The sequence below is a fragment of the Polyergus mexicanus genome, unplaced genomic scaffold, assembly GCF_030449975.1.
Source record: "Polyergus mexicanus isolate NDT 795.1 unplaced genomic scaffold, iyPolMexi1.0 SCAF_7, whole genome shotgun sequence".
Taxonomy (NCBI): Eukaryota; Metazoa; Arthropoda; class Insecta; order Hymenoptera; family Formicidae; genus Polyergus; species Polyergus mexicanus.
In genome coordinates this window covers 10751830-10776939 of record NW_027223327.1, presented here as the reverse complement: position 1 = coordinate 10776939, position 25110 = coordinate 10751830, and the positions used below count along the sequence as shown (strand labels likewise).

Here is a 25110-nt window from a genome sequence, read left to right as displayed (position 1 = left end):
TTATTTTCTCTCTCTCTCTCTCTCTCTCTCTCTCTTGTATATTATTCTGATAAATGTATGTCTACATATTATCGTCATAATATAATGTCGAATATTAAATATCTTTTTTCACATTTATTGATTACAGTTAATAATGTACAATAATGGATTTTATATACATATCCTTAAATATATTACTCTCTACTTATATAGGTTATAAACAAAACGATTTTTAACCATGTCACAAAAATAATCTTTGTTTAGAAAAAAGGCACGTTCAAACTAAGCCGCGAATAGGAACGTTATAATGGCACAATTCCGATAATTTTGATGACACAACAAATATTTAATATTTGTGGCTATTTCTTTATAGCAAAAATAAAGTTTCATATAAAAATACTTATCATTCAAGTTAGAAAATCAAATTGAAAATAAATAATTTTATAAAAACTAATTAAAGTATTTTCAGAGAGAAACCGATAAATTTAATTATAATAATTTTTTTTTAACGACACGAAACAAATCCTCGTTTTATCAAATTGATGAGTCTGCTAAAAATAAATAAAATAAGAGATTTGCAATTTCAAAATAGAATTTCAGTATTTAAAATATCTCCAGACAGCATTCTCGCATCGTGTGTCATCAAAGTTATCAGTATCTTGTCGTTAAAATCGTTTAAAACACAAGAGTATCTCAGGAATAAGTGGTAACATAAATATAAGCATAAGCGATTAGCAAGCGGCCCGATCGATTGTACGAAATTGGGACGCAATTTTCATTGATTGGACTATAGGAACGAGGCGATATTTTTTTTGTTGCATCCTCGACATATAAAATTCATAACGTAGCAAATGTCCGTTGTAAACATTTTTAATCGCATTCATTGACATGAATTTACCGTCGTCCTTGAAACGGCTCGGCCGCTCTCCTCTACACCTGATTCTTTCGCGCGTACGGTAAATCCTTGTCGAAGGCCAAGAACTTGTACAGGCGTGTCCCGTTATAAGGCGTGTCGCTCCCCGGCGGATGAAGTCTCATCTAAAACAAAGATCGTTAGATAATCATGACGGTATTAGCGGAAATAATTGATCCGGGATTGTAATTTACATTTTCCTTCGCGCTCGATGTAGGTGATCAATTATTTATCTGGATCTTAATCTGAAGGACTACATACCACGTGTACTCCTGACTTTCGATGCGTTCTTCGATATCGTGACAGAAAATGTTGAAATAATGTAATGAACAATATCTATTCTGCAAATACTTCATTTATTTATATGCGTGTACGATATGGAAGTAACGATTAATAATTTTTTTCGGAGCTTATAAAAAAAATTGCACAATTTTGATTTCCTCTATTAACGCGCGAGATTCTGATCATTTTTTTTCTTTTATAAATTATTACCAATTATTAGGTGTAATTACAATTCCTTTAGAATAATATCCATGGTTAACCATTTTTTTTATCCGTTACAGAATAAATGCTGGCAATACTTCATAATAGATTCTCCAACATATGAATGATCATACCTAAGTCCAGATGTTTGAAAACATCTATACTTTTTGAAGCTCCAACGGAGGGTTAATGATCAATCACCCAGCTGATCCATTGTGCGATTAGTTTTATTAATAATGTTATAAAAATTAATTCCCTCTTAAAAAAGGAAGCTTGAAAAACATAGAGCATCGACTCTATTATTCCTTATTACCGTACTTCATGCCAAACATAAATTTGTAAAAAAATGTATAACTGGAGTATTTTTTCGCTATTTTTACTATACATCTCGCTCGTGTTAATTATTCCTTTGTTATCCACTTCTTCATCGTGAGTATTCGATGCGCCAATAATTTGGCTATTGGTATATCGTTCATTAGGAGCATATGTGTGTAATGTATAACAAATATGTAATATGAATATTACATAATTACTACTATATATAATATGAAGAAGTGAATAATCAATTTACGCAATAACCACGAGTTATCTACGTCGCCGTGCTAAGTATTATTTTTTATTTATAAATATTGAGAGCTCCTTTCTCTCGACGATGCAGCAGCCCCGAGCATTAGTATGGTGTGGCTTTGATTTTATTTGAGTTTTATGATTTGCGTGTGCGTGGATCGCGGCCGTGCAGCATCATTCCCATTTTTCTATTTCTCGACGTAGTCGTTGTCAATGGCTTTCGCATCCCCAACCGGATTACTGAATCGCTTCTGTAATGAGAAAAAAACCGACACCAATCCGTTACACGCGACAATGTTACGATGATGGCATGGGTCGAGCAAATTATTTTTTTCTGAGCTAAAAATAAATAAGATTAATTCTCATATTAATATTGTAATTAATCTTGATCCGCGTGCAAGCTTTTATACCATCTTATTTTCCATAGCGATCAACACTTTAATTTAATTAAAAATCCGCATAATTTGTAAACTTTTATCCAGAGCTTTACCTTTTTTTAACATATCTTGTATAAACTGATTGAAATATCCTCTCTAAATTATCTCATTTGATAATATATATATATATATATATATATATATATATATTCGCGTTGCTAGTTTTTTTTTATAAATCGTATAAATGGTGCATTTTGCGTACGATTTGCGCGAAAATAAGTTTAACTCACTCACCATAATTCTGTACTTTTCCTTGCATGCGTACTCGGTTTCGTCCACGTCGTTATAACAGTCACTCTTGTAATCCTCCGGTATCGGGCGACCCTCGAATTGGCAAAGCCTAGAGAGCGGTCTCGCCTTGACCAGCATTTTCTCGAAACCGATCGGTTTGTGTTGCGGACAATAAAACACATCCGGGGTATTCTTGTCGAAGACGATGCTCTTGCGCATTATATCGCCGCATTGCACCGCGACGAGAAGTGTCTGAAGACAATAAATATAAGTAAAATCCATTTATGAAATTTTAATATCGTATGTGATTGACGGAACATACGTTTTTGATATATAATTTTGAAAATTATGACATTAAAAAGTTATAAATTTAAGATATATTGCATGCAGAACTAAAAATTATATTCGTTGCGATTGATCTATATGTTTAACGCAAAATTACCTGCAACGAGAAGGAAAGGATTTTTTAGATTTTATGCTAGCAAATTTCTCGCGCTTATTTCGAGAATTAGCAAGCGTTATTTATGCGTAATTTTGATTAATTAACCGTGCTATTTCCTATCCAACACCATGAATCATTTCAGCTTTCTGCACAGAAAATTCCCACGCTAATGACATGTGTGTGTGTATGCGGAGAAAACGATCGGCTTCCGGGAGCAGGAAGCGTAAGAAAATGCATTCAAGAGTGCATGTGTCCCGCAACGAATGAAAGTCTGGCCACTTACCGCGAATACGACGAGCAGGCTGCAGACGTATATGTTTCCTGTAAAAAAACGAAGTAAAAAGGTGAGTCAGCGCAGAAAAATCAATTATGCAACATGGTGCACTAATAAAAAAAGAAGAGAAAAAAATAGAGAAAGGATCCGGAATATGTCCGGCAGCGATCAGAGTTTGCACAAGTAAAACCTTGCGATTCTGTCATTAAAGACAAGAGTATATTATGAGAATATAAGAACATAACATTGAAGTATACAATTACTAGGGATTCTATTTTATGTTATATTTCTAAATATTGAATAAATAAAAATTATTTACTTCTTTTATTAATTTTTTTAATTGACAAATTATTCAAATCGTTAAATGAGAATTTTATAATTTCTTAATTATTTAAGCAACTTCTTTTTGAGATATAGGTTCTTACATCTTTTCACAAAAAAACTTGTCATTTACAATCAGATGTCCATTAATAATTGAGATCTAAATTTAGATAATTTTTTTTTTTAGTTAATTGCGATTACAAGTCTCGATAAAAGCGATGTACATCTATATTTTTTCCCTCGCAAGCCAATTAATACGCGCGTTTCCACACTCTTTTCGATTCTAGGTCAGTGTTTACCGTCGCGAACGTATCTTTTCGCATCGCGTGTTTGCACGTGTATTTTTTTTTTCACGGCCAACGGCTAAAGTCGGCTCCGAACCGTCACGCGAAAGGTTTCTTTTATTTCACGCTGACCCAAAATTAATCGAACCGTCTCAGCTTTTTGACATTATCGCGACTCGAAACTTTCCCCGTTATTTGCGCAATAGCATACACATATATATATGTAGCGTATCCTGATCAGTTGCAGTCGATGCATTGGAATAAATTCGCGTCACATCGCTAAACCGTCAGATAAATGTCTCTACGTATCAGAAAAAAATATAGACTCATTATTTCTCTATTCCTAAGAAAAAAAGAAATGTAGCTCAATTCTAAGTATTCATTCGGAGAAGAAATATCGCGTCGCTGATGTCGATAATTGAAGTGCAGGACTGCATAATGTTGCAAACATACATCGGGATGCATTATTTGAACGTGACATTTTCACCGCGAGAGATTTATCTTTACGATCGTGATATTTCGCGCAGCATCTACGAATAAAATACACTGTAATAGTCGTGTAATTTAAATTTAATGGCCAAGATATTTTTTACTTTTTTTTCCTGTATATTCAAATTTTCCTATACTTAATCTGCAGAAATTTTGCAGAAATGTGTTTATTAGATTACTTTCGCTGTGCTCAAGATACATATTTCAAGTTGCCCATAAAATGTCTCAAGTTTATCATATTTCTTCACATCTATGTATTTTTATTAATTCTATATTTAGCAAAATAATGGATATCAGATAAAAACGAAATTTGAGATCGACGTCGAGAAATGAAGAAGCATCTAAAAACTCTACATTGTTTAATATAGGGAATATATAATATAAAATATAATTATATATATATGTATAAAGATTTATCTCCTTTAAATAAATTTTTTAATTTTTTAATATTCTAAGATCCAGGAGAGGAAGTCGAAATAATTTTTCTTTGAGATATTTACAATAATATTTAAAAATCTGTTCAAAAAATATCCGAAAGACTTCTAATCAGATGCTTGAAAAAATTAGAATCTCTTCTTCGATATACTTTACATTTACATATTTTAAAGTTTTTGATTCGATTAACGGATCGTTTTGTAAAATTGTTCGAGCGTGAGGATACGTGCTTAAATTCACATGATGATGGCATACATTGTGAATACGCGTGCTCAAGGAAGGATCTAAGATCGTTTTTCGCGATAGGCGAATAAAAAATTTCAGCGCGGCGCGTCGCAATGTCCTATTATCCGATATTCAATCAGCTTTCGTCTAATGGGGATTGCGTAGGTGTCGAAAAGAAGCCAGCTGAGTCAGCCAGCTCTCGTTCGACTTACCCATGCTGTTCTTCGGCGACGGACGTTCGTTCGCACCTGTTGATCCTCGCGACGCAGCGTCTTCTCGTCGACTGAATACTGAATACCGCCGCGTCCTCTTTACACGAAGACCGTTCGTTAGGTAGCACGCTATGGACCCACATCCGGGGCCTAGTGTACAAAAGAGAGGAATCCTGGCAGAAAGAATATTAATAATGAAATATCACATAATAAATATATAAATATTTGATATATATTATATTTTAATTAAGTTTAGAATATATATTATGTTGCAATAATTAAATTCAAAGTGTAAAATATTTAATTATTTTTATTATTAAATATACGATTATATTATTAAACGTATATAATGTATTTATTGACATACAAGATGACACTCGAATAAGTAGCCTGATCTTAGTTTCAATAAAATTATTGTTAGTAAGAATAAATAATTTAAATAAGATATGTCATTCTGATGATTTTTAAAATTTCTTGTTAAATAAAAATATGAATATGAATCTGAATGTGTATGTGATTATAAATCATCAAACTATATATTTATGCTTAGGGCCATAAAATACCTTAATCCGCTGCTGAATATAGGGTGTCTCAAACGTGAGAATCGTCGATGAGAAATTGCGCGTTTCATAAGCAACAGACAATATCTTTCCTTTTATAGGTATAGAATGAATCGCTGAGCGCCATCCTTACGAATCGAGTCAATGAAATAATTGAAGAGTTAAGTGGATGAAGGCGATATATTACAGAAGCCGATCTGCAAGTGTACTATACGCGCACATTTAACGTTTTTCTCGAATAAAATTCAATTACACGCACAACATTTATAAATATATAAATCTAAAAACATATTTGATTATTTGCTACTCAGTTAAACATAGCGTATAATGTAATGTTTAGATGTCAATGAATTTTCGGTAAATCGAGAATGGGGAAAAGGTAGGCGTTATGTGGGCAGGCAGCTTCGTCTTTCCCTTATTTGGCGGTAACGTCATCGTTATTCTTGGCACTTTCGAGAAGATAACGAAAATTAAACACTACTATTCTGAAAAAATTAATTATATATATTTTTTACTTTAAATATTACATACATTATATATACATACGTATATATATTTATTTTCATTAAAAAATATATTTCAATTAAATTTAACATAAAAAATATATTTCCAAAAGTTTTTCACGCACTGCATAATTTAAAACGCGTAAACACATAATGTGACGATCAAGAGATGATTACTGCCAGTAGTTTTCTATATATCACCCTGTAATAATACTTATCATTTCGTAAAACTTTATTATATATGTATATATTTAAAAAACACAATTAAAAAATTTATATACTCACAATCGCATCAAAATCAAAATCGCATGTATCAGATAAAGAAACCATATTCTCTGATTTATCGTTATTGTCTTTTGCAATATCTTTTTCATCTGTTTTGATTGATTGCATCATGGACAAATCATCATTATTAGATTGTTCATTATCTCTCTCTTCCAACTTTTTACGTCTAAAAGAATATTTATCAGAACGATTTATATTGAATTCGCATTGAATTCCAAGTACAAGTTTTAATTTTGGTTGAGAATACTAACTTCCTGATATTAAGAGGTTGCTTCTTCTCTAAGAAAAACAAATTTTTTATCCTTTCTGTAACCGGTTTGCATTTTTCTCTCACAAACTCGGGTGGCTCTAAAAGATTTTTCACATCGTCGGTTATAGATGGCAACGGTTTGTCCGGTTTAAGCCCGCGAGCTGATAACATATCCCATATATGTTGCGCTCCGGGATCCGGCATATATCCCGGTAGATATTTTTCGCTAACATCAATTACGTCATCATCGGTACTGTAAAAAAATTTAATAAATTAATCGTATTACTTTGTGATTTATATATATTAAATATATATATATTTACTATACTTACGCATCGGGCAATTCTAAAGATGTTAACAAATCGTCGATAGCATCGTTTTGCTCTTTCGACAATTGCTTCATCACAGATTTCAAGGGTCTCTGCGCTATCGCACCGTAATCTCGTTCAAATGGCAAGCCAATCTCAATAAGACACTGTCACAAACATATCATTATTTGATAGATGCAATAGAAAAAAGTAAAAAAACAATGTTTCTCACCCAAGGTTCATTCGGTACATCAACACTCGGAAATAATGCGACCATGTTAGCTTCAGTGTTTGCTCTGTAAATCTTCTCCACTATAGCGACTACATTCTTGTCAACCATAGCTTGCACAAGACTATAAAATGGTGCACTTACCGACTGTAAGAAGTAACTTATTCATTTTTATTATCAAATCAATGATGTCTTATGATAGCTACATAAAATAATATTATACCTCGTTAGCCGGTACGATAACATACGTGCCATCCGACAACCAGTATTCCATAGGGATGTTTTCTCTTGCAGTGAAACCATGTATTTTATAACATTCTTCGTTAGTTTTGGGAGTCATTGCCTTCTTAGCCTCATCTACAGTCATCATATTCCATCAATCGTTTAAATCAATATTAGTAGGACGAAATAATAGGGCATAATATATACTAGAAATTAAAGCGTAAGTTACCCGAAACCGGAATAGGCCTGCCACCGTACACGTAACCACGAATAATATCCTCTTTTGTGTGAATAGTCCTGTTGTTATCCATCCATTGTGCAACATTCTTAAATGGCATTTCCTGATCTGGCATATTGAGTGTACTCGTTTTACCCATCAATATCATTTCTGGTAACTTTACTTCTGTCGGCATCTTGTAACATAAACAATACATTATACATATATTATAATGTTATATATATATATATATTTTGCATGTGTAAAGTTAGTTTACTTTGGAAATTCCAACAATAGGTATGTAAAAATCACCCAATTCCATCAGACAGTACCATGGCCTCGGTTTAGTTGATGGTCGTTTATAGAAGCGTACTTCTGACATAGCATGTTCAAAAGTGAAATATTGACCATCAATCTACACAAAATATTATATATTATTTATTATATTACATATTATTAATCTCGCCTGCGCGCGCGTGTACGAGATTGATTAATGTCTATTTATATCATAGCCTGAATTACTTCTCGTAAAACACTCCTAAGTAATGCTTCACTAGCTGTTTGAGAATCTTCATCCATACTATCCAACGCTCTTTCTCCACTGCAATATATATATCATATAATATTTTTATTTTTTTTTGTAATTATTATTACTAATAATTGTCGGCATAAAATCAAGGAAATTAATTCATTAGACATACATTGCCATAAGTGAAATTTCCTCTTCACTTAATGTCTTTACAATATCATCCATTTGAAATTGGCTCACAATATCCTCATCCTCATTAAAATCAGACAGCAGGATTATTTTTCTTTCAGATTTGTCTCTGAAATAAGAAACAATAAATTTGATATATATTTAAAAACAATCAATACTTTATATTGTTAGGTATATTTACAGGCATTCATGGTTGATATATTCAACCGCAGCATAAATTGCCTCCATCCAAGAAGAATTCTGATTTGTGGTTTGTAATTTCTCGATGCTTTCTATCAAATCCCAATTTCCAACTTGCATATGACACAATTCTTGTACATTGTCTAATTCTATGATACTGTTGTCTTTACTGTTATCCGATCCCATTAATATCACTCCTATTTCATCCTTTGGACGCAGAAATATCTGAAGAGGATTATATTTTTATGATTAAAAAGAAATATAGATATAATACAAAGAAATACAGAGAAAACTGTTACTAATAATATGTTGTAAAGAAATGTACCTTCTTTTGAATAATGTGTTTAAGAATAAATTTCGCTTTATCTAGCAGCTCTGAATTGCTCTGAGTACCATGACGAATAATTCCGATATTTACAAGGAAAATTATACTTTCCTATATAATAAAAATACAAAGATCAAAATTTATTATAAGATAAAATATCGTTTTTTAAAATTTATTGAATATAAATTCTAAAAAACATATATAATATGTATTTAACCTGCTCGACAAGAGATCTTTAATAAATTAATAGTAAAATATATATATATATATATACACAACCTTTGATTTTTTCGGCGGCATTTTTCTGTAAATGTTATTTTAAATCCACACCCTTGATTCAGAATAACAGAGAGAAGATTTCTTTCTGATAATTAACAATTCTTTTTATCGATTAGAAACAGAGATTGCTGGATTCAAAAGACGTTTATTATTAAATTCCCGGTCGGCAGCGCCTCTGCATTCATTTTAGGTCTGATGGAACTACATAGCCAAATCCACTTTTCGATGCCATTGATAAAATCTCCGTTTGAATACGCATCCGTGCTATTGCTACATCCATATAATTGTGAAATATATGCAGATGACAATGTATGCGATATTTATATGCAACAAAATATAAATTTTTTTAAATAAAATAAAAGTTATCTGCAATAAATTTTTCCCCCTTTTATTATTCATGAAATAAAAATATTAAAACGTATTAGGGCCAATTTCACCAAGTCCGGTTAGATGAACCGATGGTTAAAATTAGTAGGATTCCAAATGAAATAATATAAATGCTTGGTTTTCCTTCACCTCTATTTTCTATTGGCCACCTTGCTAATTTTAACCGTCGGTTCATCTAAACGGACTTGGTGAAATTGATCCTAAACCAAATTATTTTCGGAATTACTATTTCCTACCATATTTTGTGTATGATACATTACGATTATATCGGTAATTAAACTAGTTGAAAGCAAAAAATGTGGAACGCTTCACGATTTTGCGTGTCATCCTTGCGCAGGGGCCATGCTAATCTTCTCTGTATCGTTCCAATTTTAGTATATGTACTGCCGAAGCAAGTACAAATATTCGGTTCGAAGAAATTTCTTATAAACTAAGTATCATCGCAAGTGTACTTGCGAGAAACTAAAAGTGGTAATCGATTCGCCACCTAGTGGTGAAACTATATACTATATTATTATTGTAGCTTTGTGACACGTATCTCTCTTTCTCTCTGATTATTTTTGAATAAATGATTATAAAAATGATTTTTTTAAACGCACAATATATTCTGTTAATAAACTTGGGTCTACTGTCGATCCATACTAGTGTAGGAGAGAATAAATACTCTGTCGAGGCAAATAAACCTAAACATATAGATTCTTCGCAGTTTTCAATCTCTCTCAGAGACTTGGATAAACCATTTAGGATGGCAAAATTAAATATACTTTGGGCTAAAGCGAAAAACGTAAGTTGAAAATTATTAATAAAATAAAATTAATATACACACATATATATATATATATATATATATATATATATATATATATATACATATATATAATTTCTTTTTATTTTAGCGCCTGACAGATAGCAAGTTACAGTCAATCTTCAGTGATCTGAAGATTCACGATAAGGAAGAAATCGCATATAAGCATTTCAAATCTGATGGAAAAGATCCTGAAGGCTTGGAAGAAGCACGTTTAAGAAAGAAGCTCATTGGTATAATTCTATATTATTTTATTTTTATTTTCTTTGTCTTTCACAGAACTTTAATTTCACATAATTTTATTTTATTATAGGAATAATGAGCACATATGATTTACTGGAACATTTTACTGAAACAGAAGACCCAAAATTACTTAAGATACACAAAGCACTGAACGATGGTAGTAATTATGTTGCCAAAGATATATTTAAGGATATAAGACTAAACAAATTGTGGGCTAAAGCTGAAATGGCTGGTTTTACTGGTATATATTTTACATAAAAATAACTGTTTATATATATATATATACATATATATTTTTTTTATCTTAGATGAAGAGCTTGAGACTTTAAAACAAGAATTCCAACATTATCAAGAAAAAGTGGATGAATATATGAGTTTATTGAAAGAACAGTCTGGAGATTCAGAAAAGTCTGAAAGTTAGTATTTTCATATGCATAGTTTATTCTATTTTTATACTTTATATATTCATTGAACATTTTTAGATATGTTACATCTCAAACCGGAAAGATCGAATGTGTTAGAAGAAGAGGAGGAACTGTCTAAAAATATACCAGACAAGAAATTAAATCACATGGAAAAAACAAATTTACTTCGGTACATATATTGAAATATTTTATACATGTATGGATTTGTGTGTACTAGCTTTTATTATTATTTTTATTTCAGGGAAAAACATTTGGAACTAAGAATTAAATTTGATCGCTTAGACAGACTTACTGCAAAGGGACCGAATCACAGAGATTTCATAGAACCCAAAGTACAAGGACTGTGGAAAATCGCATTGGAAGCAAAATTCTCCTCTGAAGAATTAGAATCTTTGAAAGTATAATAATAATAATAGCAATAATTACAATCTATTTTTATACGTTTTTTGTCATTTTATGCACATTTGTAGCAATAATTAGTTGAATGCTAAATAATAATCATAATTTTGCTGCTTTTGTTAAAAAGACTATTAGTAATTTTTTTGTTTATAAGTTAGCTTATAAATAAATTTGACATGCATATTAGTCATGTCAATTATCATATTAATATGTGCATTAATATCAACATGTATATATTACAGGAAGAACTTTTGCACTATGAATCAAGGTTACTTAAACTACAACATCTACATACTCAAGAAGCTTTGGAAGCAGCGCGAAAAGGGCAACTTCACGATTTAGATAATTCAACTACTGAGCAACATATAAAAAAACATGTTAGAACGGTACAAAAACTTCATATGGATCTAGAGAACAAAATCATGCAGAAGCATACAGAATTGTAAGAAGGTAGAAGATAAATATTTACTATTTACAAAATATTAAAAGGTGTGCGTAATTTATTAAAAATATGTACAAATAGTCAAAAAAGATGATTATTATGAAATAAATTAAGAAACAATTATTTGTAAAAATGTTTATATTCAAATGAATTGTCAATTAATATTCTTAACAATAATTTTTATAAAATAATATTTTTATAAGTAAAAAGTTGATTTATACTATATATATAAAATATTAAAATATATCATTACAAAACATTTTTGTAATATAAATTGAATCTCTTACAAACAGTATGAACACAAAAAATGATGGAACTGTTTTATTTTTAAGTCATATACATAACAAATGGAAGAATTGTGAATGTGTTGCTTGGATACACTTATAGTATTTTAATTATAATTAAATTACTAGCATTATAATTATAATCGATTGGCGAGTTTATTAATAATGGTCTTCTTTTTTTCTCTTGATCTCCCTTGATCTTTTGATCCGACTAGTTTTTCACATTCGCACCAAGGTGTGCTTGATTTATCACATAACAGAGAGATGTTGATCACTGTTAAAGGAATATCCGATATAGTCATCTTAATTGTATCCAGTATTTTATATGAGACATTGTTCAAACCAGTCTGTCGATCTCGTTTTCTAGTTACTTCCCGTTGATTGTAACATTTTGTTGTATCTCTCTTTCTATGATTTCTGTCATGTATATGCCTGTAATATATATTCCACATATAACAATCGGCAGACTTTGATATCACAACTTTTATAACCATTTCATTTTATAGTTGATGACACATTCGTATTCGTATACCATGTATTCAATCCTATTTCAAAAACAATACTTACTTAAACGTATTATGCACTCCTGTTGATACATTTTGTGGACGACTAGGGCTTAGGCCAGCTTCTTTCAGTCTAAGATAAAATTCATCATCTTCCAGTCCCCATCCCCAATATTTGTTGGACATACCATTTACTTGTATGAAATGCTCCCTGCAAAAACATATATTTAACGCATTTAATAAACTAGTCACAATATATATATATATATATTATGACCATCTCTTTAATCAGGATTTAACGCATACCTTTTAATGAGTAATATACCACCAATAAAAGCATTATAATGATATCGGGGATGTAAGTCTGGTGATGATATGTGATGTGGCTGTGCACTTGGATATGCATATGATAACTGATCGTTCATAGGCAATAGATCTACATCGTGCATTGCAATGTAATCAAATGCTTTTTCTGTTTCGAAAAAGCCTACATTTATAAGAGATGCTCGATTGAATCTATATCTATCCATCTGGAAAACACAAAAATATAAAGATAATTTAAAAAGAGTGCTTCTATTACTCTTAATTTTTGTTTGGATATTTCTCTTTGTTATAATACCTGATTTAATACAAATATATGATAATCTATGTTTTGCTTGTCTAAAAATTTCTGCATATGTGGTACAAACATTAGCAGTTCTTCAAAACGATCTCTAAATGGTACCAGTATAGCTAATTGATGCTCAGATCTTTTTTTATGTCCATTAATCTCATTTGTTAATTGCTTGAGATGTTGATCTGATTGCATATTTGTGTTACATTTGCATTCGTCTGTAATAATGAAATCTTGTATTAATTTTTGATATTTGAAAATATAGACTACTTTTGATTGTTTTCAATATATTAATGACTTACCAATGCTGATGGGAGATATGCTGATTATACATGATATGACAAAGGTGATCAAGATGCAAACAAAGATATATTTAAACCTTACACTCTTCCAAATATTATCCATGCTGAATAATTTTTATGAAAAAAAAATCTCATAAAATATGGAATATAAACATTAATTAACAGAGAAAAGTGTTTTGTTCTATTTTAATATTTTTTATGGCATCTTTTTCTTTGGAAAGTTATTTCTTCATACTTAAAAAAAACTTCTTTATGTTTATTCCTTATTATTATTAGAGAATGTATGTTCAGTCACTAAGAATAGTGGAAGCAGGGATATCTATGCAAGATAATAATAATCCACAGTTCAACCCTTAAATTATACCCTTATAATTGTTGAATTATAACACAAATTTGTGAATGAATATCCCAACATTCAATTATTGCAAGATACAAGGAGCATTTTGTGTGAGAACCGCTTAAAGTGTTCTGGTAATCGATTTTGCATCATTTCTTTCTCCTCCGTGTTTCAAAATTTACATATGCACACGACGAATTTTTTATTTAGCAGAGCTCCTTCGTCGGAGAAAACAGGAGAAAGACTCATACAAAGTGTACACATTTTCCATAAACTCGCAAGCATTATGTTTTCCTTGTACGTGAAACTCTTGTGCATTATCGTGTCTTATCAACGCTCGCTGTGGCGAGCGATTTATGTCATCTCGCGGAGAGAAGATTTATCGCCGTAATTTGACAGTTCGCGAATCTTCGACATCTTCGAGCCTCGAGCTACTTGGGTTCGAAGTTTGGGTCACCTTGCACTTGCACCGATTCGCAAGTTCGCACGTTCGTGCCTATTCTAAAGATATGTTCTGAAATTTCCCGATGATAAGTCAATAGAGAAGTCTGTTCGTTTCGCTGGCACTTTCTCTCTCTCTCTCTCAGATTCTTTCTCTTTCTCGGATGCGCACGCGCAAAGAATTGACCTCGCCTAATGATAACCGAGTGAGCAGGCGCGCCAATCCTTCGAGCCTAGCGGAAATAATGACGTCAGAAACTCGAGGCGTAAACGAGATGCCAATGGGGTGATACATCGGCAGAAATTTGGACTCTGTCTCCGTAGCTGGATCTTCATTACGTTTAATGCTGCCAATTTTGTGCGAGATATCGTGACAAGATTTTGCACGGGCCTGTTACTGTTAACGGCGGGAAAAAATCGCACCAGCCGAAAGTTCTTTCCACTTTGATGCAGGTAGGCCGGGTTCGTTCTGTCCCGAATTCCCCCTTCCCTCTTCACTCGTCCTTATGCGTTACCTTCGTCTACCCGTATACTAGCGCGTGTGCAAAGGACGTTTCCTTCGGAATCAAACGGAATCAGATGTAGTTGCTATTGGAAATTACGGGATTTACGGATCGCACAAACGGGTATAGAACGACAAAAATAATAGCGTTATCAATCATAGTGATTCATCTTCTCGTCGGACGTTCTGGCCGAGAAATTCAGAGGAGATATAGTCATTAGATATTTACATTTGACACACTAGACGAGTGGTATAAATATTCCAATTGGGTAATTTTTAATCTTGAATTCACTTATCCGCAGAATCGATAGATTCTGGCTTTTTCTAATTTGATACACTCTTTCGGATATTTCCAAAAAGTAAAAGGAGACAAAAAAGGAATATGGGTGCCGTGTGTAAAGAATAAAGATTAGTATTTAAAAAACGTCTAATACTTGTTTTAATTGAACGGCTTCAGCCTTCTGATCAATTAATATGAGAAGCTGAATACATATTTCATTCAAGTTTCATTCTAAATGTATAATATTTGTTTATAGAATATAATTAAATGAAAATAATTGCATTTTCAAATTATAAAATTTATGATAGACATTATAATAAAAGGAAAACGACTTATAAAAATGCATGAGCAAGTCATTTAATTTTTTGTGTAAAAAGAGAATAGAATATTATTCATTGTGTCTATTATATTCTATTATATATGGCTATTATTATGTTGATAGTTAATAGAAATGAATTTTAGAAAGCTTTATGTGCTAAACGTTAATATCAAAAATATTATATATATAAGAACCTTATATGTGATTTAACACATTGGAAATTTTTGAGAACACTAAAATATTCCAGATACACATAAAAATAACAAAATTGAAATGATACAAAATTTTATGTAATTATAGGATAAATATTGATATCATAAACATGTCTGATCACTTTGGGCCAATTACTTTGAAATGGGATCCTAAAAACTTGGAGATACGGACTATGTCCGTAGAGAAAACATTAGAGCCGCTAGTGCTTCAAGTTACCACATTAGTGAACACAAAAGGTCCCAGCAAGAAAAAGAAAGGAAAATCAAAGAGAGCTAGCGCGCTTGTTGGAACCGTAGAAAAGGCAACTACCAATTTTATCGAAAAAGGTGAAAAAATCGCCTATGAAAATCCGGACATTACAGCGGAAATGTTAAGCGCTGTAGAAGAAGTGAGAAAAACAGGTGCAGCAATGAGCATTGCTGCAAGGTATAACAGTTTACTTATTTATATTTATAAATGTGGATATTTTTATTGCTATATTATGTGCTCATTTAATGTGGAAATCATTTATACAGGGAATTTTCCGAGGATCCATGCTCGTCTCTGAAACGCGGCAATATGGTACGCGCCGCAAGGAACTTATTGTCAGCGGTGACGCGTTTACTTATTTTAGCAGATATGGTTGATGTTCACTTGCTCTTGAAATCATTATACGTAGTGGAGGATGATCTGAAAAAATTGAAGAACGCCTCCTCACAGGGCGAATTAATCCAGAATATCAAAGAATTTGGCAGAAACGCCGCCGAATTGATCCATCAGGCGGCCAAGCGTCAGCACGAGCTGAAGGATCCACAGCTCAGAGACGATTTAGCGGCTGCTCGGGCCGTCCTGAAGAAACATTCCACCATGTTGCTCACCGCGTCGAAGGTATATGTGCAGCACCCCGATCTGGCGGCAGCCAAGGCGAATCGCGATTACGTGCTGAAGCAAGTGTGCGAAGCCGTCAACACGATAAATGACGTTGCTCAAGGGAAAACTCCGCCCGACAGTCAGCATCCTTACGAAGGTCCGGGCGAGTTGGCCGCCGCGTTGGATGACTTCGATGAGAGGATGGTGATGTCTCCGCTTGCATATAACGAAGTTCGTACGCGGCCGAGCCTCGAGGAGAGATTGGAAAGTATTATCAGTGGGGCCGCATTGATGGCGGATTCGTCGTGCACCAGGGACGAACGTAGAGAGCGCATTGTCGCTGAATGTAACGCAGTCAGACAGGCGCTTCAGGATCTCCTGAGTGAATACATGAACAACGTAAGTAGAAATGATTATGATTATATAAAAAGAAATAATATGTAGCGAATAATATGTAGCGTTGACATATCAAAAGGATGTGAAAGGAGCGTAGATATTTTTGATTAAGTAAATACGAGTAGATACGAATGTATCAACTAATATCATGATTAGAATAAGAGAATAATTTGATACTAAGTGTAATTAGACTTGTGCGAATTTTTTTTAAATTTTTTCTCTGTTGAATTTTGGTTCCTTGAATAATAAAGCGCTAAATTAATGTTTTGATTGATCATCAGTTTGCATTGAATAATGATAATTGATCGAGTAAGAGATACATTAATCTCTTATTTTTTTCAGTATACAGAATAAACACAACTACACTCTATAAACGCTAGTTTACTATTATTATCTCGCTCTGAAATAAAGCGCTTATTCAATAGTTTAGAGCTTTACAACATCCAATATTATAAATATATGACATTTATAAATATATGACATTGTTTATTCTAGGAGTTTAGTTTAAGAATCATTTATTTTTCATAAAATTTTATACGATACGATCAATTATGCATAAAATATGCGATTTATTCTTTATAGTTATTGAAACAATATTCTATTGATTTGTTTTTGTTGGTGATGGCCAGTTACAGCGCGCTCGGGGTGGGAAACGGGTAAATATGCGAGAAGTAATCTTATATTTTCTTTGTATTTTTGTTGCATATTTATTAAATAATTAAATACTTTCTCTATAGGTTTTTTAATACGCATATACACATTATCTTAGATTTTTTACACACTACCATTTTATTCACAGTAACCAGCACTAATCATTAGATTATTAGCTGTGTGCCCACTGTCTGTTTTAATAATTAGTTTTCTAATTTTTTCTACATTTTTATGTATAAATATTAAGTGACTAATATATATAATTTGACATTTATATAAAATAAAAAATAAATCTAAAGGCTATATAAAATGCAATAAGTAAAACGATAGATTAGCATTAATGTAGAAAATTAGAATGTGCTGTATATATAATTATATATATAATTTATAATAAATATATATATACACATATACATCACATTTTAGATTTAATACAGGCCACTTTTCACATGTAGAAATTTGAACTGAAATTGAATTTTGAGATCGATCTTTCCTTAATGAAAATGTTGAAGAAACTCATTATTTATTTCAAACTTTCAATCTTGAATATCTTGAAATTAAGTAGAGAATAAAGTTTACATCTCAAAAAAGAATAACAATGTATATTTTTATAATCACTTGTAATTTTTGAAAAATATAAGTTTCTCGATGTTTTTGTTAAAGATTGATTTTAAATTTACCAAAGAATACAAAAGTAAAAAGTGGCTTGGCACATATCTCCGAGATACTTTGTACATATTTAACTTGTAAATAATGCTTGTGTTGCAAATATGCTGCTAAAAATTATAATCAATTATTATTTAATATTTTAGAATATATTTTACATATATATATATATATAACATTATTTTAATAATCTTACTTGTATATTTTTTCTACAATACGGATTATTTTTTTCTATAATACGGATCAGATTTAAACTAACAATAACCATGTTGAATATTAAGCAATCATTTATAGCTGTGTACAAAAATACTTTATCAAGTTTGTATAAAATGAATCGATAAATATATATTGACAGATGGGCGTCAAGGAACAATCTGAAGGCTTAGAGAGAGCCATAGATCATATGTGCAGAAAGACCCGTGATCTTCGCAGACAATTGCGCAAAGCTGTAGTTGATCACGTGTCAGATAGTTTCCTGGAAACGAGCGCGCCATTACAAGCTCTGTACGAAGCAGCGGAAAAGGGTTGGATCAAGGAAGTGGAAGAGTATGCGCTTATTTTCACGGAACATGCGAATAAACTGGTAGAGGTAAATAATTCTTACATAAATATTATAATAAATAGAAAAATAATTTCTTTTATGAATGTGCTCTCATTGAGATATTTTAAATATAATAAGATTAAAAATATTTATTATCTTAATATTATTTTCTTTGAACAGGTTGCAAATTTGGTGTGCAGTATGTCCAACAACGAAGATGGGGTAAAAATGGTGCGTTACGCTGCTGCGCAAATAGAGAATCTATGCCCACAGGTGATCAACGCTGCGCGCGTGTGGGCTGCACGAAATACGGATGTTGCGAAGGACAATATGAAAGTATTCCGCCAGGCGTGGGAAAATCAGATGCGCGTATTGACGGAGGCTGTGGACGATATCACCACGATCGACGATTTCTTGGCGGTCTCCGAAAATCATATCCTGGACGACGTCAACAAATGTGTCTTGGCATTACAAGTGCGTCCCGGTGATGCTGACACTCTAGACAGACATGCGGGTGCAATACTCGGCCGTTCGGCCAGAGTGTGCAACGTCGTACAAGCCGAGATGGACAATTACGAGCCGTGCATTTACACTAAGCGAGTTCTTGAAGCAGTGAAGGTTCTCAGAAAACAAGTGATGCCAAACTTTGAGCAACGAGTGGAGGAGGCTGTGAATGCTCTGCGCAGCAATCCAGCGCAAGAAGTGGACGAAAACGATTTCATTGACGCGTCTAGACTGGTGTACGACGGAGTTCGCGAAATCAGGCGAGCTGTGCTCATGAACAGGGTAAAAAGAACCGTAAAAATTTTACGGCTATTCTCTTCTTCGTTATTTTGAATTTCTCGTCATTTTTCAGGCGGATGAGGACCTGGATCCTGAAGATGTGGAACTGGATGAGCATTACACGTTGGAAACGCGTAGTAAGTCTAGCGCTCAGACCGGGGAACATGGTGTGGATGAGTATCCGGAGATCAGCGGCATCACGACTGCCCGTGAAGCAATGAGAAAGATGCCGGAGGAGGACAAACAGAAAATCCTGCAGCAGGTCGAATATTTCAAGAGCGAGAAACTCAAATTCGATAAAGAGGTGGCGAAGTGGGACGATGCCGGTAATGACATCATCGTTCTTGCTAAGCACATGTGCATGATTATGATGGAGATGACGGACTTTACTCGCGGCCGAGGTCCCCTGAAAACGACCATGGACGTTATAAATGCGGCGAAGAAGATCTCCGAAGCTGGCACAAAGCTGGACAAATTGACTAGACAGATTGCCGATCAATGCCCGGAGAGTTCCACAAAAAAAGATCTCTTGGCGTACTTGCAACGCATAGCGCTCTATTGTCACCAGATGAATATTACGAGTAAGGTGAAGGCAGATGTGCAGAATATCAGTGGCGAACTGATCGTCTCCGGCCTAGATAGCGCAACCTCTCTCATACAGGCTGCCAAAAACTTGATGAATGCCGTTGTGCTTACGGTGAAAGCTTCTTATGTCGCGTCGACAAAGTATCCACGACAATCCACGGTAACGGTAAGTTTCATCCGTATTTATTACTTTTGATTATAGTAATAATTAAGTTTCAGTTTATATTAACAATTAATTATATTATAAATTAACAGCTATTGAGTCAATAATCTGTTATATTTGAAATTATACAATTTATTATTATATCTTCCTCAATCTCCATTAGCTTGTTCAATTATAGAGATTTTAATTAGACGCTTTACAAATTCAGTTGAAAGATACATTAGAGTATTACAGAATAATAAAAAAATTAAATAATATCTTTTGGTATTATAAAATTTTATGATTATACTCTCATTATATTATTTTATATTTTTTTTATTTCTCTACACTAACATTTGTGGACTTTCAGTATGTAAGTATATGCTATCTTAATGTTATCTTATACCTTAATAAATCATTCGCTGCCTTAATAAATCATTCATGCACAAATATTATAGAGTATTTTTGCCAATTTTATATGTCATTTTGCTTTGTACTTTTTTTTTATTAAATATTAGAGACTTAAAAGTTTATTAAATATGCTATATCATATATAAATATTAAAATATAACATATTGACATTTAATCAATGCAATCATTAATATTAATCTCGAAGCACAAATTTAGCAAAGGAAATATATATGTAGATATTTAATATATAATAATATATATTTGTTATTTGTGTTTTAATTAGTCTCCTATCGTCATATGGAAGATGAAGGCTCCGGAGAAGAAACCATTAGTACGTCCCGAGAGACCTGAAGAGGTGAGAGCGAAAGTGCGTAAAGGTTCGCAAAAGAAGGTGCAGAATCCTATACATGCACTTTCGGAATTTCAAAGCCCTACCGAGAGTGTGTAAGCTCTGCCAATGTAAGTAAACGAAAAAGCAGAAGTAATGTATTAAATATATATATACATACAGCATCACCTTTCAAGAGTTATGTAAGGCCGAAATATTTTATTTTCGATGAAGTTTAAAATGCGAACGATATAGAATGTCTCGATCATTCCGTGATATACTACGCATGAATATACAATTTAAGTATGTTAACTATTAGTTTTTAATCGAGAACAATAATCACAGTAATAAAAGCGAATAATACATAATTCCAAGAAATAATCAATACAATTTTGAGGAGCCGTTTTAACAAGAAAATTAGTAGGAATTAAGAAAGGCTGAAAGACATACACACAATCATCATATTCAATCTTACAGGGGCACAATTAAGTATAATAAGGATTTTATGTTACAAATCATATTTGTTTGTGATTCCATACAGTATGATTGTATTTGAGTTTTTACTCGCATAATGGAAAATCTTTATGTTATCTATTAAATTTTTTTAGCTGTAAGAGTGACACATACACTTTTCACTCATGCGACAAATTACAAGAATCCTATTACTTCCTATATTACTAATTTATTTTTCGACAATACAATACATTTCTTATTGGTTTATATTATTTTATATAACTTTATATTGGTGATTTTTATTCTATGTATATTTATTATTAAGATTTTTTAAAATCAGTATCTATTTAGACATGATAGCGTTCAGATTAAAAATATATCTTTATGTAAATTTTTTCTTCTTATAGTAAATTCTATTATTATTATTCTCTCTTCCTTTTTTTTATTATAAAAAATTAAGTTTATACGAGGTCAATAAAACTGATCATGGATTGACACAGTATTGTATCGAAATAAAGAGACTGCAGATTATAAAGTATTTACTATATTAACTTGTATATAAGCAAATATATTATTACATAGTTATGGGCGAATATCATTTTTAATTTTTGTATTACAAACAATTGAATGAGTAGGAATATGTGAATGTGAAGAAAAAAATTCCAATTCCCATTTAGTCCATATCCTAATAATAATCTTTTTATTATCAATTTTATTTTGATAATCAAACATATATCAGAATTGATGTATATTATATATTAATGTTATATTGTATTCTATACGATGTAACATTTGTAATACAAGTAAGATTTTAATTACTATGAAAGGCCAAAAGAAGAAAACCAGAGAGCAATATATTTAGCTCTATATATATTGAATAATTCTTTATATATATATATATATATATTTCTATTTATAATTATATACGAAATGTTTTTCGTATTTTGTAATATACAAATATATCTAATAACAAAGTTCTCTCAAAAAATAAAATATATCAAGTATTATGATTACACCCGCTCGCGCGCAACTGGTTTCTCCTAAAGTCTATAAATAGAGGTAATGGAGGGATAAAACGTAAATATATAAGAATTCTACAACTCAGAATTCTAAACAATTTATGAATTATTTATTTTTTTATACAATTATATATATTTTCTTTCGTGCATAAAAATTTATGTTTTATTTTATTAATTCTAATAGGGCAAGGTGAAGCATCGTCAAATTGTCTCTGATATCATTTATGGTTTTTGTAATTTAATCCTCATATTTGCGAAGAAATGCAATATGTGGTATGAGATTTATATATTCACTTTGTATCAAATTATTATTCATTTTATTATCAAAGTGATTTTTATTATCTGTCTACTTAAGTATACGGCAATACTATTACTTCCGATTCGTCTTAGGAAACATATTATATTTCAGTACTCTGATACATATATATTGTTATATTATAATATATTGCAGATCCTTTATAGCTACATAGAATTGAACCATCGATTATACAACACGAAATAGATGCTAATATGTTATGTAATAAAGTGGCATCGCATCATTTTTTATTATCGAGATAAATATTAACGATATTATAATTACTTTTAAGATTGAAATATTGTAATCAATATGCTGCCAAATATAAGGTGATGCTTTTCTCATAATAATGACCTATTTATTATTTAACATATGTATGATGATTTATTTTCATACAAAATTATCCATATGTATTCAAGTGATGTTCTCTTATTATGACATGTAGGATAGAAAAGAATGGAAATAAAATGTACATTTTAATACATGTATCTATATTTTGCTTTATGCTATACATGTATACATTAAATGCTACAAGAAAAAAATAAGGAGTAGGCACAAGAAAAACCACAAATGCAAAAAATTGCTAGAAATGATAAAAATACATAAGTTAAAATAATATATATATATATATATATATATATATATATATATATATATATATATATATATATATATATATATATGTATATGTATATGTATATATATAAAATTAATATATCATCTATATCTTGAATTAATATATACTAGCTATTTTACAATCCAATATGCGTTGCATTGCACAGAGTGTATATAATATAGTGAATGTATAATAATAATGCGGAGAATGATACATTTGTCATTCTTCTGTGACCTAACGTGAAAATTATATTTTTATATGTCATTTTGCTTTTGTACTTTTTTTTTCTTTTGATTAACATAATGCTAAAAAGAGATACAGTTATTCTTGTAAACACGCAAATGATCAAACTCTCTCTCACAGTACATTCAAGATATAATGTATTCGCATTGGTTACTATAGATATATATATAATCAGATATTATACGATGATGTATGACTATCGTTTATTGTAGTACTGCTTCATACTGTACGAGAAGATTACAGCTGCACATTTTTCTTAAATCTAGAATAATCTAATATTCTTAATGTTACATGTTGATTAGAGATATCAATATATGCAAGTGAGTTGAAAAGAAAGTGATGCATAATAATTATCAAAGATTCGAGACAAGACAGTTTAAGAATTATAAGAGATCTAAGAATTTATGCGAATAAATCATGCGGCATTTATAAAAATCTCAATTCGGAAATCTATTGTGATGCAATTTCTAATAACATATATAACATATTTTGTGACTTGTATTATTTGAAAATGTTAAAGCAAAGTCAAATTTGTACAATTTGAACAATGATGAAAAATATGGGTACACTTATGACATATATTTTTCACACATAACGACTGACTTATTTATATAATCTGCAAATAAATTGCATCTTTATTTGCATTTTTTTATTTTTTTTATTATTATTATTATTTTTTTTTTTTTTTTTTATAGATAAGATCAATTTGTTGTGAAAATTTTAAGAAACAAAGTTTTAAGACAGACATATAGCAGAAACTAGATTTCTTTTTTAATCAATAAATCCTTAAATGTAGAACAATAGTTGATATATTTTTATCAATATCAGTTTATCAACGGTATATCTCAATATTATGCAGCATAGTATAATATTGCAAATAATTTTCTATATTACATAGAGCCTAGATTAGCGGATGTAAAGTAATAATTAAAAGATGGTTATATACGATCTACTTCAGGTATTAAAGCTGACGTAAGAATGGACGTGAAATCAGTCTCTGCTTTAGTTTAGACTCGCATTGATTTGATTCTTTTTTTTTTTTTAAAGCATCGCAAAATTCGTAATCTCCATCATCTTCAATTTGTTAAATGTAACACATCATAAAATATCCGATTATTCACAGAATCTCGCGCCTTGCCTTTTTTTATAATTTTTATTCTTCTGATAATTAAGTCTGTAACTGAGTGTATATTATAAGCTTAATAATATCATATTTTTTATGTGAAATAAACGACAGGAAAAGAGTACTCTGCGTTGATACCACTGCTT

The 25110-nt window shown here is 31.3% G+C and overlaps 5 protein-coding genes and 1 non-coding gene across 10 annotated transcripts; 2 read left to right on the top strand and 4 right to left on the bottom strand.

Annotated features, from left to right (window-relative positions):
* Positions 1-134: 134 nt before the first annotated feature.
* Positions 135-6496, bottom strand: LOC138935090 (uncharacterized). 2 transcript variants are annotated; one of them, XM_070299440.1, is made up of 6 exons: positions 6481-6496; positions 5856-6337; positions 5293-5465; positions 3336-3373; positions 2614-2862; positions 135-1017 (listed from the first exon to the last, which is right to left on the bottom strand). In XM_070299440.1, the coding sequence occupies exons 2-6, from the start codon at positions 5921-5923 to the stop codon at positions 910-912; spliced, it is 636 nt and encodes a 211-aa protein (XP_070155541.1). In that variant the 5' UTR covers positions 5924-6337; positions 6481-6496; the 3' UTR covers positions 135-909. The 2 variants fall into 2 exon arrangements, with proteins under 2 accessions (XP_070155541.1, XP_070155542.1); XM_070299441.1 differs by lacking the exons at positions 135-1017; positions 6481-6496 and adding an exon at positions 1026-2193 and having other exon boundaries at positions 5856-6116.
* Positions 6403-10138, bottom strand: LOC138935089 (X-ray repair cross-complementing protein 5). The gene is made up of 14 exons (XM_070299439.1): positions 9885-10138; positions 9369-9638; positions 9090-9200; positions 8766-8989; positions 8568-8693; positions 8389-8467; positions 8144-8281; positions 7879-8062; positions 7651-7784; positions 7431-7574; positions 7223-7365; positions 6892-7143; positions 6641-6806; positions 6403-6557 (listed from the first exon to the last, which is right to left on the bottom strand). The coding sequence occupies exons 2-14, from the start codon at positions 9387-9389 to the stop codon at positions 6546-6548; spliced, it is 1734 nt and encodes a 577-aa protein (XP_070155540.1). The 5' UTR covers positions 9390-9638; positions 9885-10138; the 3' UTR covers positions 6403-6545.
* Positions 10048-10154, bottom strand: LOC138935223 (U6 spliceosomal RNA). Its single transcript, XR_011447228.1, has one exon. It is a non-coding gene; the product is annotated as a U6 spliceosomal RNA (small nuclear RNA).
* Positions 10155-10277: 123 nt separating this feature from the next.
* On the top strand, positions 10278-12303 carry LOC138934496 (alpha-2-macroglobulin receptor-associated protein). 2 transcript variants are annotated; one of them, XM_070298306.1, is made up of 7 exons: positions 10278-10539; positions 10652-10793; positions 10874-11044; positions 11112-11219; positions 11286-11397; positions 11470-11626; positions 11870-12303. In XM_070298306.1, exons 1-7 carry the CDS (start codon positions 10324-10326, stop codon positions 12071-12073), a joined length of 1110 nt encoding a protein of 369 aa, XP_070154407.1. In that variant the 5' UTR covers positions 10278-10323; the 3' UTR covers positions 12074-12303. The 2 variants fall into 2 exon arrangements, with proteins under 2 accessions (XP_070154407.1, XP_070154408.1); XM_070298307.1 differs by having other exon boundaries at positions 11874-12049.
* A 35-nt stretch (positions 12304-12338) lies between these two features.
* Positions 12339-14667, bottom strand: Beta4galt7 (beta-1,4-galactosyltransferase 7). Its single transcript, XM_070298309.1, has 5 exons — positions 13772-14667; positions 13476-13687; positions 13163-13386; positions 12921-13067; positions 12339-12785 (listed from the first exon to the last, which is right to left on the bottom strand). The coding sequence occupies exons 1-5, from the start codon at positions 13872-13874 to the stop codon at positions 12491-12493; spliced, it is 981 nt and encodes a 326-aa protein (XP_070154410.1). The 5' UTR covers positions 13875-14667; the 3' UTR covers positions 12339-12490.
* Positions 14668-14798: 131 nt separating this feature from the next.
* On the top strand, positions 14799-23332 carry Alpha-cat (catenin alpha). 3 transcript variants are annotated; one of them, XM_070298304.1, is made up of 8 exons: positions 14799-15002; positions 15951-16289; positions 16379-17111; positions 17738-17764; positions 18781-19014; positions 19147-19752; positions 19823-20500; positions 21171-23332. In XM_070298304.1, the coding sequence occupies exons 2-8, from the start codon at positions 15973-15975 to the stop codon at positions 21333-21335; spliced, it is 2760 nt and encodes a 919-aa protein (XP_070154405.1). In that variant the 5' UTR covers positions 14799-15002; positions 15951-15972; the 3' UTR covers positions 21336-23332. The 3 variants fall into 3 exon arrangements, with proteins under 3 accessions (XP_070154405.1, XP_070154404.1, XP_070154406.1); XM_070298303.1 differs by having other exon boundaries at positions 17738-17779; XM_070298305.1 differs by lacking the exon at positions 17738-17764 and having other exon boundaries at positions 14800-15002.
* Positions 23333-25110: the final 1778 nt, after the last annotated feature.

Coding starts and splice junctions, on each gene's coding strand:
- LOC138935090 (XM_070299440.1), bottom strand. CDS start 5,923: ATGAAACGCGCAATTTCTCATCGACGATTCTCACGTTTGAGACACCCT. Junction 5,466..5,855: donor ATATTCAGCAGCGGATTAAG/GTATTTTATGGC, acceptor TCTTTCTGCCAG/GATTCCTCTCTTTTGTACAC. Junction 2,863..3,335: donor GCCTGCTCGTCGTATTCGCG/GTAAGTGGCCAG, acceptor TATTGTCTTCAG/ACACTTCTCGTCGCGGTGCA.
- LOC138935089 (XM_070299439.1), bottom strand. CDS start 9,389: ATGCCGCCGAAAAAATCAAAG. Junction 8,468..8,567: donor GAAATTTCACTTATGGCAAT/GTATGTCTAATG, acceptor TATATATTGCAG/TGGAGAAAGAGCGTTGGATA. Junction 6,807..6,891: donor CAACCTCTTAATATCAGGAA/GTTAGTATTCTC, acceptor ATATTCTTTTAG/ACGTAAAAAGTTGGAAGAGA.
- LOC138934496 (XM_070298306.1), top strand. CDS start 10,324: ATGATTATAAAAATGATTTTTTTAAACGCACAATATATTCTGTTAATA. Junction 11,398..11,469: donor GAAAAAACAAATTTACTTCG/GTACATATATTG, acceptor TTTTTATTTCAG/GGAAAAACATTTGGAACTAA. Junction 11,627..11,869: donor AAGAATTAGAATCTTTGAAA/GTATAATAATAA, acceptor TATATATTACAG/GAAGAACTTTTGCACTATGA.
- Beta4galt7 (XM_070298309.1), bottom strand. CDS start 13,874: ATGGATAATATTTGGAAGAGTGTAAGGTTTAAATATATCTTTGTTTGC. Junction 13,068..13,162: donor GGTATATTACTCATTAAAAG/GTATGCGTTAAA, acceptor ATGTTTTTGCAG/GGAGCATTTCATACAAGTAA. Junction 12,786..12,920: donor GGAGTGCATAATACGTTTAA/GTAAGTATTGTT, acceptor TATATATTACAG/GCATATACATGACAGAAATC.
- Alpha-cat (XM_070298303.1), top strand. CDS start 15,973: ATGTCTGATCACTTTGGGCCAATTACTTTGAAATGGGATCCTAAAAAC. Junction 16,290..16,378: donor GCAATGAGCATTGCTGCAAG/GTATAACAGTTT, acceptor TCATTTATACAG/GGAATTTTCCGAGGATCCAT. Junction 19,015..19,146: donor ATGCGAATAAACTGGTAGAG/GTAAATAATTCT, acceptor TTCTTTGAACAG/GTTGCAAATTTGGTGTGCAG.